Source organism: Syngnathus typhle, linkage group LG5 (genome assembly GCF_033458585.1).
Source record: "Syngnathus typhle isolate RoL2023-S1 ecotype Sweden linkage group LG5, RoL_Styp_1.0, whole genome shotgun sequence".
NCBI classification, from domain to species: domain Eukaryota; kingdom Metazoa; phylum Chordata; class Actinopteri; order Syngnathiformes; family Syngnathidae; genus Syngnathus; species Syngnathus typhle.
Window position 1 is genome coordinate 14,502,803 of NC_083742.1, and position 14,966 is coordinate 14,517,768.

General features: G+C 41.3%; 1 protein-coding gene across 2 annotated transcripts in view; it reads right to left on the reverse strand.

Annotated features, from left to right (window-relative positions):
* The window catches only part of efna5b (ephrin-A5b), a 73,818-nt gene extending 61,344 nt beyond the window's left edge, over positions 1–12,474 (reverse strand). For both annotated transcript variants that reach the window (XM_061278311.1, XM_061278309.1), the window contains exon 1: positions 11,650–12,474. In XM_061278311.1, the coding sequence (XP_061134295.1) occupies positions 11,650–11,774 (125 nt within the window). In that variant the 5' untranslated portion in view covers positions 11,775–12,474. The remainder of the gene's footprint in view (positions 1–11,649) is intronic.
* Positions 12,475–14,966: the final 2,492 nt, after the last annotated feature.

Consider the following 14,966-nt stretch of genomic DNA (forward strand, 5'->3'; position numbering starts at 1 on the left):
TGTCAATTTGTTTCCACTTTGAAAATCTCCTGGCTTGTTGTTTACGTCTTAAGTCGACAAGTGAGATCAACAAACTCAGTCGCTCTAATGTTCCAAACACGTCTACCTGGACTTCATTCTCCACCAATAGCGTGCAAAGGCTTGGGCCAACTCAGACACAAATGAATATTTCATCAGGCTGCTACAAGACAAACAATCCGTCTGTAATCCAATACAACAAATAGGATGCATCTCTTCTCCCAGGGGCTAATAACAACAACATCAGCCCTGCGCCTCATTAAGAATACGATGGCTGAAACATCTGCAAATTGTCTTTTTTTTTTTTTTTTTTTGAGGTACACATAACCGAAAGGCTGGTTTGCATTTTGTGTTTGTGAGTAGAGCAGGAAGCACTTGGGAAAAATAAAAACATTGAGGAGGTGAATAAATCATATTATCAATGGTCATTAAAAGACAAAAATATTTGCAAGTGGAACAAGAAAACAAATTAAATAGAAAAAATTTTTTTTGTCTAGCTTATAGTTTATTCAAGCAAGACAAAAAAATAAACTTTCCTCAATCGTATATTTTTATTTCTAACTGCAAAATACATGTTTTTTAATGACATATATATTTTTATATTTACATATGGCCTGAATTGCTATTTAATATATATATATATTTTTTTTTAAACTGTGATATTCCTTCAGGCTCACATTTAATTTCTCCAGAGTTGGCCCAAGGTCAAACCCTTAACAGCCACAAAACAGCTGGGCCACAAACGGTCACTTGGGGGGGAAAAAAAGAAAGAAACAAAAATCCCCAGCAATCCTTCGTATTTGTGCTTCCGTTTGCCTTGCCGCGCTATAATCCCGACTGGAATGTTGGACAGCCTCAAAGAACTGAACAGCAGGTGAAACGAAACTCTCAAGAGACTCCTGTTGTACTGGAAGTAGTTCTGCTGTACTCTTGTGGAGGAAAAGTTATTATGTTTTACTCAAAATGTCTGGCGGAAATAGAAAAGAAAATGGGTATATGAGGATTGGATTAAAATAGGTTAAAATATGGTACATTCCTAATTTCCACTTCTCGTGCCCGGCTTTAATTCGTTGAGCAAATATGTCAAGTGGCTTTACTTGAAGTAATTCTGGATTGGAACAAACATGATTTAAACAAAAATTATAGTGGGGGAGGCGGGTAAATGGGTGTATAACAGCAGGTAGTCAGCATGTGTGCTAAGAAGCTGGCGGCAGCCACAACATTGAGGCTTGGTAGTGGTCATGCTGGGTCACATCAGCAGGACCACCAGAGCCGATGACAAGGACAGTCAATTTAAGGAGCTATTAATCCTTCAGGCCGGAGCGTAGACAATATGGCATGAGAAGCAAAAGAGCGGGGGGAAACCAAATGGCCTATATTTCATGGATCCGCGACGGGATCGAGATTTAAAAGCTGAAGAGCAGCGGGAAGACGGGATCAGACTAAAAAGAGCGATGGAAAATATCCGATACGTTACTCATAACCACAATTATGAAAAATTATGGAAAATTATTATGGAAAAATGCATCTGATTGCTTTCAGGAAACGTTTATACTATGAAAATTAGGTTGCAAAAAATAACTATAATATATTTGGGTTACAAATTTGGCTCCGGCCTTCCTGTGTGCAGTTTACATGTTCCCCCCGCGTCTGCGTCTGTTTTTGAACTCTGACCCAAAAACAACATTGGCGACCTGCGCACACGCTTGCAAACCTTTGCCGCTCAGTGAGATACAGGTTTAAGACTGCCCAATGGCAAGATTAAAAACGAGCAACTTTGGAGTGTGGAAGAGCGTTAAGGGGTGAAGCACTCACCCAAGGACGTAGCCATGGGCAGCACTCATCACATCTGTTCATGTGGAGGGCGTAGGCCACTTTAGGGACTCCCCTTAAGTCTCACTTATCTCATTAGACCCTAAAAACTGATAAATCTGAATGCCAGCAGAGGCCAGGGAGAAACATTCAGAAGAAAGGAGGGAAGGAGGTAAAGAAGAACGAGGAGGGGGGGGGGGGGGGGAAGCCTTTTTTTGTGGGTGTCTCAGGACAATGAGCTGATGGCTTTTTAAGCCTCTCAGTGGCCCGGGGTTAATACCCCTGGCTGCAGTCATGGGATAGGGCACAGTTCAAAGGCTGCTGCTCTTTCCAGCTTGATGCTCACTGTCTCACAGCGTGAAAATAAACAAGCGGGCAAAGAAAAACAAAAAGCGCGTCTATTGCAACTTGAACACATCACTGAAGAAATAATGAAGTGCGGCTCCTGAAACATACCAGTGTGTGTGTGTGTGTGTGGGGGGGGGGGGGGGGGTGAAGTGTGCTTGCGGTTGTTGGTTTGTGTTCATCGGGGTGTCATATTTAGTTATGCAGGGTTGATATTCAGACCAGGCTGAGATGAGAGGAGAGGGTGGAAATGGGATTCATCACACATTCCGGGGATCAGCCGTTTTCCCTCTAGGGGTGAAAAAAAAAATCTTCTACACAAGAAAACCATCTGCTGTACATAAACAATAAATGACGGTTACACACACAGCTGACACACAACTTTGTGAAGCGGCAAAACTATAAAAGGGCGTGTGAAAAATTGGGTCAAAACTAGTATGATTAATAAAAGGAGGTGTGTTTACGCTGCTTTCTGAAAGCAGACTTTGAATGGTCCATTTTATCATTCCACTGTATTTTACACACTAACCTATTGGACACCTTGGCGGATTCAAACAGACCCAAACAACATTGGGAAATGTTCCGACATATGACCAAAATAACAATATAATGTAAAAAAATGCAGTCAAAAGACAAATGGAGAGACAATCCCGATGAGCTGCACAGTGTTTGAATTACAACCGGGCTTAATTAGGTGCATTATTCATCACGATGCCTGTAACAAGTCCGTTTATGACCTTCACTTGCACAGACACTTTTGAGGACAAAAACAGTTGGCTATTATTGCGCCAGTCAGTCTCGTCAGATGATATATATAAATATATAGTGCTTTGGCGCTAAGCCATCCATTAGGGCGCTACATTACACACGCTGTGATATATGCGATTTAGAGGCAACCGCAAGGGCACAATGCGATATGTCACAGTGGCTGCAAAGCAAGAAGCAACTATCGTACCACGGCACCATCTCCACTGATCCCCCCCCCCCCCCCCACACCCCCCACACCACCAATGAAATAAGGCATGTGTGAAGGAAACAAAGCGAGGGGTCCGAACCTGAGGAGCCTTAATCCCGTCTCTGCAGAAAATAACCCCAGGGTCACCGACCACAAAGACGACACCTCCGCTGGGTGAGGAACCCGACTCTCCTCCCCTTGAGGGACTGCCACAAACTCCTCCAACCTCTGTCGGCACGAGGGAGACAGCCAGAGACATGCATCTTTAAATCTTGCCAAGGACAGACAAGGATGGAAACGGAGGGAGGATGGATACGGCTGGTTGCAAATGAGGGAACCTGCCAGCCCCTCACCCCAACCCTCCTCCATTCAAGCTGGCCTCCTCACCCCCAGCTACTACAAGCATCTCCCCCTCATGTCTGCCGTTGACTCTACTCCTGTCCTGCCGTCTATTTTTTTCCTCCTCCTCCTCCTCCAGTAAGCTTACGACAACTCCGGCTCTCGGTTTCTCTTAACCATTCACTCGGTTCTACCTCGCTCCCCTGCCTTTGCTCTCTTTTTCAGCCTCTATTTAAAGTGCATGCATTACTTTCAGCCCATGTAAAGTGGACAGGGAGAGCGGAACAATGGCCGCCTTTCAGCGGAACGGCCCAGCTTTGGAGATGGAGGTGGTGGGGGCGATGTTGGCTGCTTGTCGTTTTCTCAACTCAAGCAGGCGAAGGAAGCAAGCTTATATTATTGGCCTGCAAGAATTTTGGAGGTTTTCTACAAAAAAGAATGGATTGACATTCGTTCGGCAGTATGGAGCTGCCAATACGGAGTAAACAGTTTTGACGGGCAAATGTTGAAATTTTGTTTCCAATAATGCTACGGGAGTGTCGACACGGGCGTACTACAAGAATCATAAAAAATACAAACTAACAATGTTTACTTAATTTTCTAGCATATGGTTATTATGTAGGCCAACTTCCTGAGAAAATTTTGATACCCTGTGGCACTGGCTCATATTTGGCAATATGTTGAAATTTGCAATTACATTAAAATGTACTTTCAAATACTTTCAAACGTAAATGCAAATATTGTTCAGATGTTTTTGCAAATATATTTAAACGCATCTGCTAGTCTGTTCAATTATATTCAAAAATCTTAACTACATAATTACCGTTACATGCTTCCGCACATTAGGAAAAATATACCCAAGTATTAAAAAAAAAGACTAACTTAAAAGAATTATACACATGAAATAAATTCATATGATTTGCACAGTTTTGCAAGACCGCATTTTTTGGACTGTTTATTTTGACAACAATAATTTGCTTGGTTACGATTTTGTTTTGTCCATTTCTTGGCAGGCAAGGTTCTAATGAAAAGATACTCATTTTTTTAAATGTTATCTTCAGGCAACTAAAAAGTCCCAATGTGAGAAACGGCAAAGAGTCTGTTCCACTTCTAAAAGAACCACATAAAAGCGTGTTGGCTAACTGTTTCCCAGCCGGTCAAGACGAATAAGCACACGAATCATTTACAACCCGGCTGAAACCCATCAATTAAGTCTTTATTCACGAGCTGGAGATGTGTTCCCTTCTGGGATCTATTCTCCACACTGTGGTCCAGCTAGAAAAACATCCAGTCACTACTCCCCCGCAGACCCTCGAGTTAAATAAGGAAAATGCGGCAGAAAGGTCCGAACGCAGCCAACCATGACCGGAATTATCTGTAGAAAATAAGTCTGGTCTTAAAAATAAAAAATAAAAGTCAATCTCACTTGCTGCCCTCACATTTTCCAGCTGGATGGTGACAGAAAGTAAAGAAAATAAATAAATAAATAAAATCAAATTGGAATCCATTAGTCCTCTTGGCCTTTACGAGCGGGCGTGGTTGCTGTAAAGCTAGTGGAAGTCAGACAGTAAATGTATTTAACAAGGTCAAATCACCCATAGCAGAATGTGCTGGTTAAAATCAGCAAATGGATTTAAACGTGTGCTCATGCGGGGGAGTGGGGGGTTAAGAGCAGAGGTCCTCCAGAAGCTCACTCAGCAGCACCGCTCTCTGGTCAGGGGTGATAGCTCAACCAAGCGTTACTGCTGGAACAGCTGCTCCTGGGCCACCATCTTACAAAGCAGAGGAGCCCAAGCAAGGATACGCTAGCGCCATTTTCCCGTCTCTTAAGAAAGGAGTGAACAAGGAAGAGAAGATTCCGGGAATGCTGTTTTGGTTCTTATCAGAACTGGCACCAACTTTCTTGAAGAAAAAACAATCTGGATGAAGTTTGACCAAATTACACTCACTTTTAAGTCTCCAGTCCATATTTAGGCAAGTCTGCTTTGATAATATTGACGGAAACATTCAAATCCACTTGAGGAAAAAAAAAAAAAAAAAACACACTTGAGGTGACTTGACCCAACTTAAAAAACTGCAAAGTAACTGCAAAGCACTTTGCACATCATTGATATTTTAAAAGCAACACAAGCCAGACAGCCATTCCAAAAGAGGCAAGGAAATTCACAAAGTGACTCGTAGCCAAAGTAAATTGTTGGGGGGAAAAATAAAATACGGTATCTTTCGTTGGACATTAAACTGCTGCTGCATAAGCCGGTTAATTCCAAGCAATGCTTCCAAGTTCTTTACAAAAGGGTTGAATACAAGACAGATTGTTCCACTGATAGCAGTGTTTCAGCACTCCATCTGACCTTGGAGCGATTACTGTGAAAACAAAAACCGGGGCATTAAGAACTGGGCCCCAGTCAAGGGAGGAGGGAATGTGAAAGTGAAATGAGCTTGACTTCCATTAAACGCCGTCCATATTTTTCAATTTAATATGACATCCCACTCCAGTGAAAAGGGCTCATAAAACAGAGAAATTTGGCCATGTTTTGGTATGGAGACAGCAGTCACATTAGATACACTTGGACCATCGACCAAGAACTGGTACAAGAATTCTTCCCGTACAAACATAACTCCAATGACAGTCAGTAAAGCGGACAGATTTTTAGGGCCAAAACATTTACACAATTTTACTCCTTCCAACATTCACCTCCTGTACTCAGACAGATCAGCATTCACTAAGGAAGTGAGGTGAAAATAAATAAATATCAAAATATGATTTTATTTGGATCTCCACCAAAATTATATATTAAATTTTTCATATATATATATATATATATATATATATATATATATATATATATATATATATATATATATATATATATATATATATATATATATATATATATATATATATATATATATATATATGCTGCTCTGAAAATGTGAATGCAACTCATTAAAAGGCTTAATTTAGGTCGTCAAATTGTAAGATGCCTTTACCCGACCAGAGTTACATCTCCCCGTCTCGGGTCTGACCAACAAAATTTCTTCAGTGTGCAGTGTAGCAGCTCCTCGAGGGTCACGGCCAAAAAGTCCTCGCTTTCCACCGCTGCCACACGCCGAAAGAGCAGCTGCTCTGCCAAGCACATGGACTCCGCATTGACTGCTGCCTGCCGGCCTCATTTTCTTGTTTAATAGGAAAAAAAATCTAATCTAAATGGAAAGTGCATTTACAGGTCTGTTGAGAAAATACAATGTGACATCTAAACCTTGACTAAACCAAGAAAAAAAAACAATTTCTCATTTAAATCATCCCTGCTCGCAAACATTGTTTTTGTTTTTCTGCCTTCTCCTCCTGCTCACTCTCTGCGTCGCTTCCACTTTTGGACCTGGCAGCTCAAGCCAGAGCTGGTGGCTGCCGGTCCCGTAGGCAAATAAAAGACTACGGAGCAGAGGGTCATTACTGAGAACTAATCAGTCCTCAGACAGAGGAAGAGAGCGCTGAGGAGAGAGTTTTAAAAAAAACTGCAATAAAGGACTGGATAGAGCTACATATTACATTTATGAGGTATTATGGTCAAAACCTCACTTATTCATGCAATCAAAGTTTACGTCAACTTGGTTTTTTAAAGGAATACTTTCCAATGGAGTCAGAAAGAAAGCATGACATTTCTGGTGCAAATTCATTTTCCAGACATTTTAGTCCTTGAAAGGTTTTCAGAGTTTGTAATGTCGCCACCTGGCGCTTGGCCATCTTCAACGTGCTCCGTTTTTCAACAATTTGCATTAAATTGCTGACTTGGTATGTTTAATCATTTTAAGAACTTCTGGTAGTGTTGTATTGATAATTGTTTTGTTTTTTTATTTCCATAAAAAAGCTTCTTAGCAAATTGTGCAAATTAAAAAAAATAATATTCCGTGCAAAACAAATGACGCTTTTTGCAGTTTGTAATTCAAATTGGGACAACTTCGTTCCAAGCGATCTTCCACATACTTTCGGGTGAAAGCCATGGCAAGGAGAATTTCCGATACCCTCAAGGGCTTTGTGTCCCTAAACATATTTGGGATGGTGATTTAAAAACTGTCTTTACTTTTTTCCTAGCAAATCAATATTATTTTTAGATATTAATTTTGCTTGCGCAATATGAATTTACCAAGCGGAATAAATTAGTCATAAAACATTTCATAAAAAAAGTTAATAAAAACGACCTGCTGCTGAATCTAATCGTTAATTCATGAATATAGTATTCGTATACTACATATTATATTACTGCTAATATTGTGAGAATCCGATGTGCTCAAGAAATAACAGATTGGGAATCAGCGCAAAGAACATCTATAAAGTTGCTGACTAAATTTTTTTGTAAAACTTTGTTGACGAGTGTTATTCTTTTTTTTTACACGTAAGAAGGCTGGGTGACTGAGAAATGCGCTTTTCTACATTGATAAATTTATTTTTAAAAGATTTTTTTTTTAATGACAACAAAAATTTAACATGAAATGTTTTACAATAATATGTTATGTACATTCAATGCACTGCAATTGCTTCTAAAAGCGTGAATCGTCAAGAGAATTTATATTTACCAATTAATCGATTCTTGAAATTTGTCCTTAATACATTTCAAAATGTAAAATATGCACAAGTACATTATTTTTATTTTTCAGATGTAAAGTACTGTTTTAAACGTTTGCTTGAATTCCGATGTATCGTGCTTTTTTCTTTTAATCGAAAAAAAAAACCTCAGCGGAGACCCCTGATTCCTGCACATTACCGCCACCTTGTGTTTGATCCATCATCCGCACACTCAATGAACTGACATTGACATTACAAGGGAACAATTGTACAAATGTTGGACATTATAAATTCAATGTGTCGAGACGCATAATATACAATACATACTATTATATATTTGCACATTACACAATTAAATAAGCTTCCCTAAAGGAGTCTAGTCCATTGGTTAACACTAAGTCATCCGTAACATACAGCGTGAAACAAAAACAAAAACAACAAGCAATCAGCACGGTCAAGAACGCGCTGGCGGACATAAACACCTTCAAGGAGAGTCACAAAGTTCCCCCCTAAAGTCGTGTGACCTCTCAGAGTCATCCTGACCCCAGAGAGCCCACCACTGCGTGCAGATGGATTCCCGAAATATCTAATTGTATTCATTCATGTTTCAGCGCCGAACAAGGAGATACAGACTGAGAGAGAGAGGCGGCGAGGGAGGAAAGCTTAGCGGGACATGTCGCCGAAGAAAGGGCACTAGTCTGTCCTCTCATTAGAATAAATACTCACAAGCAAAGGCAGCCGGCTGAATCGCAGAGGGCAGACGCTGCCCAAGTGAAATGTCCTTTTATTTAGAAGACGTTTCAAGCTGAATGAACCCTGTGAGAAGACGTGTATTAGGACTTCCCCAAACACTTCTTGACTGGCCAGAACGCTAAATGAAGGTAGAAGACAGATCCAGGGGCAGTTCAACGACAAAGTGAAGTTAGTAAAGTTGTTTTGTTTTGTTCTTGGTCTTTAACGGTGGAATTGAAAATGGATTGAAGCCAAGCAAACAGCCAGGAAATCCCCTCAGCCCCCCCCGACTAACAAACGCTTGCACTGATGGCGACGAATTTCAAACCCGCGGCAATTTTTTATCAAGGTTAATAAGAATAAGGTTCCCAAATTGCGGAAACAATATCCCGTCCATGTTGGACTCTAGCAATATGATTATTATTATTATTTTTTTAATCTTCTACTCCGTCTAGTCTGTTTTTATTGGTCTTATATTTTATTTGACTGGATTTATCTTTGGAAATATTATTTAATATTCTGTCTGGTTAACATGATTTTTTTAATGTACTTGATAAACAAATCTGATTTAAATTGGGTGAATAGTTCAACTGTTATTGAGCAAAGTTTTGATACAGCTTTCTTGACCGTGCAGAGCAAAATGTATTTTACATGGATGTATTTAATAAACGGGCATATTTTAAGCCATTACTTTCAATTTTGATAATCCCACTAGAAACATACATTGTGTGACTTCTGCCTGGTGATAAAGTTGGAGGATAATGTGACACAAAGACATAATATGTCTAACTTGGGCGTAATAAATCAGAAACCAAAGAAATTTTGGGACACCCAAAACGACTTGGGGTGATTAATTACCTCAAGCCAGTCATTTTCCAGCCGGGAGAATCTGCGGTTTTGCCGGCTGGAAAAATGAATGGCCGCTAAACGGCTTCCTCTCCAGGAGTTAGTCTGAAATGATGTCAGCTTTACACTTTTGAAGTCACCTGCTGTATCATTTAGGACGCCTCGCTTCATTAGATTGCACCTCAGTGGACTCCCGGAGAGACGGGATCACTTTTCCGTGCGCAGAGTTGACACTAAAATTGATCGGAATGACTTTAAGAACAAAAAGCGGCAGCAGCTTTCACCAATTATATGTTAGATGTTTGTCAGTGGACTAATAAATAGGCAAAGTCGGGTTTGGGAGCAAACTTCCATGCGGATTGACCGGTATGAGCAAACTTACAAGATTTAAAAAAAAAAAAAGATTTCCCTTCCTCGAGGCAAGACAGGATTTGGAAGACCAACAGGGCTCAAATCCGGGTTTTACTTCACACTGTGCATCAGAAAGAGGCAAAACATGAACCCAGCTTGGTGCAAACTTCTCGTATTGCCCTCTTCTCAATGTTAGCGACTTTAACTTCAATTTGGTATTATGAGCTGAAAGTGGGAAAACCTGTCAGCACATCTGGAAAAAATCAAGTTAACAGAGCGTCCAGTCGAGTCAAAACTTTCTCGCTGAAGAAAGGGGAGAAAACAAAATATAGTCCAGTCAAAGGGTGTCTATCAACAGCAGGAATCAAGGTCAAAATTATGGTGAGAGAAAAATAAAGTCAATAACGGCAAGTCGACCGCAAGCCGTCGTCAAGCGTGAGGATATCAACGACAAGATCTACACACACCGTTGGTTTTTGTAAACTTGACCGCTAAACTGCTCCAACAAATGACCCTCGTCTTTCCAAACAGAGTGCAAATACAGGAAATGTTTTTGACAATAGTTCCCAAAAATAAGATGTATAAAGGGTACGATGATTTTCTTACTCAACAAATTTTCATTTCCATTCCCCAGTTGTGTGACAAACAACTCAAGTGTTTCGACTTAACACGTCTGAGACAAAGCTGCTCAGTCGGAGCCCAGAAAGGGAAACGCCTGACTAATATGTGCAACGTTGCTGCCTCAGTTGAAAAGTAGTCAAGTTGTCTCTTACATAAATGTTAACTTGAGCTTCCAGGCTGCGGATCGGCCGCGAGTCTTACAGATCCTGACTTGGGAAAAATCTGACGGCTGAGGGAAAACTGTTTCTGTTCTTGGGCCGTTGTTGAATTTCAGGCGGTAGTATAAATGCGTGCATTAATCCATGACCAGTGTGTCAAAAAAAAGCTAAAATGGTCAAAATAGTTTTGTGTTAAATGGTGTAAAAGTTCTGAGAAAAGTTATGAAAGTTTGCGGTTTCATGTTAGAACTGTAAGAATCAGGTTTGTGGTTTTGTACTGAGAACTTTCACGCAGTTGAGGACCCTAACGCATGTCATAAAAAAGCTCTTCAAAAAGTTTTTGGTTTCTTTAAAATTCTCACAATATTAGTTCAATCGCATTCTGAGGGGACATACCGGAGAAATGCCTGCTGATTCTTAGTCTTTCTTTTATGAAGCTCTTAACTCAGCCACTGACAATCGGAGAAAGAAAAAAAAAGCAATAATAGAACATTTAACTACAACTCACTTAATGTTGAGTCATACGAGTATTCTAAGACACGAAAAAATCTTGCTATATCTGGATTGTACTCATAGCCAATTACTCCGTTTTGTCTCACGTTAAAGTGAGCCAGTAGGTATAACTAGACTTTTTTTTTTTCCTCTTCTCCAGATTGTCTGTATAAATTAGATTGAGTGTAGTGTTAAGAGGTTCTGATCAGAGCCACATAGCGGCTCCTTTTGGTCCGGTCTGCTCGCATGGTTTGAAAATAAAATTGCAAAGACTTTAGATGTTCGATTTTTCCACGACACAACCCGACACACCACTGCAGAAAGCTACACAGCCGAAGCCGCCCTGCGTGCGCCACGGGTCAGCGAGACGGAGCGGGGCAAAGCGCCCGGAGGAAGACAGCGAAGTAGTGACTTACTTGGCGTTGGTCCTGTTCCAGAAGACGGCGTAGCGGTCTGCCACCACTTTGGAACTGGGCTCCTGGCTAAAAACACACATCCACAGCACCAGGCAGACGGCGAGGATCATTTCCACTTGCAGCATCACTACGGCAAAAGTTGGCCACGTATTCCTCCTGGTTGGTGTGGCTGCAGGTGAAGCGCTCTCATGCACGACGCTCGCTTGCAACGGGCGCTGCTTGGCTCCGATCGGTCCAATGTGGCGTGTGTCCCTCGGAGCTGGGGATATATGTCCCCCCCCCCCCTCCTCCCCTTCTCGCGTTGGGTCTTCAGGGGTGCGTCAACAAGGTGAATGACGAGGAGCGCACCCTTGGGTGCTTGGGGACAAGTCAGTCACACGCACGCACGCACACACAAAAAGAACTGATGGCCACGTCAGAAAGCCATGTAGTCCACACAACTTTTGTCACTTCGTGCAAGGTAAGGGAGGGGAAGAGAGCCTTGACGATCAGATCAATCAATCCAAATGACAAGTGAGCGAGAAGAAAAAAATCACGCTGCCTCCTCTGCTGTGTCTCGGTGTCCGGCTTGAGGAGCTTGAGTCAAGAGGAGACACTTGTTTAGGTGCGCATCCCACCGCCTCCACATAAATGAGCCATCTTGCAAAAATATATATATAAAGCGGGGGGAACGAAACCAAATGCGTCGAGTCCCACGCGCGCGACTTCTTCGTCAATGTATCCGGGCGTGTGCGTTTATGGATTCGGATGTGTGTGTGTTGGAGAGCCTTGGGAGAGTGCGCGCAGCGCCCAGCAGCTCGAGACGCCGACTGAGCGAGTGGCTTTGCTTTACTGCGCTGCCATTGGCTCATGTTCCTTGGTCCGCCCATTACCCACTCCCCGACACTCCCCACGCTTCCCCACGCCGACTCCTCAAACCCAACTAAGGTAATTTAATTACGGAGAGGTAAGTACAATGTTGTTTTTTCTGTGTGTATGTTATTATTGAGGAGGTACTGCCTTTAATAGTAAAGAGAAATATGATTAGAAATGGTCTGGCAATTAAATACAAACAATTAAAAAAAGTCAAGACATTAAATTAACCAAAATTATTTAGGTATAAAAAATAGCTCTTCAATTTGATTTCATCCGGTTGTTTTTAGCTGACAAAGTGATGCGGGATGGTGGTTTAGTGTCGTGCAGTGATTGCAAACCAGGGTGCCTGCATGTGCAGACGGCAGAGAGATCAGGGTATCGTGGGAAATGATCAACTTGCACTGCATTTGTCTGAAAAATATTATGGATTCATTACAAATTATTAGTTGTTAAGCTGAGCTCCATATAGTGACAGACAGAACAATTAAATGCTCTTCCATTAGATGGCAGAAGGTACAATAAACGTGTGTATCCATCCACCTGTTGCCTTTCATAGTATGGAATAAGACAAGCTCCCTGCAAGCTTTGTGCTCAATTTAACAGGACTTGATTTCACACACACACACACACACGCACACACACACACACACACACACACACAAAAAAAGTCAAATGGGACTAAACTGTGATGGGATCATCAGGATTTCTATATTTTTGTTTGTTGCTGTTCTATAAAAAAAAATGTTTAATGGGAAATTAGTGTCGTGGCTCAAATTGTACCACAGTATTGCAATTTACGTTTTTTAATGTCTGGATATAATTTTGAGTGAGATTGTTTTGTTTCTCTATTGTTGAATGAATAACATAACATCAGTCAAAACGGTGCATGGTATCTTTGCAGTGACTGATATTTTGGACACAGCTCGCAAAATGGATATTATTAGATTAAGTCAAATGCAATGTGGAGTTCATTGTAATATTTTCCTAAGCTTATTAAGTTACATGAGTGGAAAAGGAATGTAGTGCATTTGCACACTGAAAACTACAACTACATAGTATATATATTTTTATAATATACATCATTGATCATGTCAATCAAACTGTCATAATATTCGTAATGACATGATTTTTAATTCAGTTCTTCATAGTGGAGCTCCTTAGAAGGCGTACATTGTTGCCTGCGTGTGTGTGTGTGTTATCTAGAATTCTGCCTGCCACACACTGCAAAAACATCAACAGCAAAAACCTTGGACTATATTAACAGGCCGCATGTAATTATTCTAAATTGTTTTAATGACAGCAACTAAATCAGTTAATATTCTTTATCACCGCTCATCAAAATAACAATAAATAGTCATATTATAAATAATGTCATTGCAATTCTGCAATGTGAACGTGTGTGTTTGCGTGCGTGGTTGGGGAGGATTCGGGGGATCAGGCACCGCTCCAGCACTGAGACGCCCCGCAGTGGCGACCAGCTGGGATCGCTGACTCAGCCGGGATCAAATCCAACTTTGAGTCTGCATCTGTCATCGACTTAAATCAAGACCAGCGCTCCCTTGCAGAATTTATGAAACTTTACAGATTTGTGGATATGCGTCATGTGCAGGAGGTCTACATGTAAAATGTATTTTACCCCAAATGTTGGACGGTGCTGTTTTTGTGCTAATGCTAATCTAAAGTTCCACCTATCGTGAAACAGAACATTATGGATATTTTTATTCTTATAAATTAAAGAAGAAAGACGTTTCACACTCACTGCGTGGATTTGCACAACAGGTGCCGACTGCCTTCAAAGTTGGAGAGGGAGAATGGATGGGGTCGGAGGTGGGCCAATACCTTAAGATAATCCCCTTGACCTCTTCTCTCAGGCCTGTGTAAACTCTGGGGGCATTCTCTTGCTGTTCTCAACAATAACACACACACACACGGACTTCAATCCACTCACTACGACGCTAGATGTAGATGCTTTTTCTTCAAACATTTTGGCAGCACACACAGGACACTATCAATGAGCAAGGGGAGGAGGGGTGGAGAGGTCATCCTGGAGGTCATTGAACATGGCTGTTTTCACACCCACTTTACAGCTATGACTACATTCCTCTCCTGCTGTGTTCACTCGCACACCACAAACACACACACACACACACATTGATAACAAGCATATTTGACTGACTAGAGGGCAGCACATACACCTCATGCTGCTTTCGTTTTCTCTGGCACAGACGGAGCTTTTCTCCTCCTCACCCCTCCTTAACCTGCTGTCACGGTCATAGTGGGCTGCACTGATTACTTCAACAACGTCAGAGGGGAATATTAACATGGACAATTGGTGATAAAGCAAAACACTTTTTCCCTCCTGAATACTTGCAAGACACACATGAGGCACACCCAATAACCTAATACAAGAGCTGGATCACAAATGTGCACTGCAAAATCTAATCACAGTAATAGGCATATTG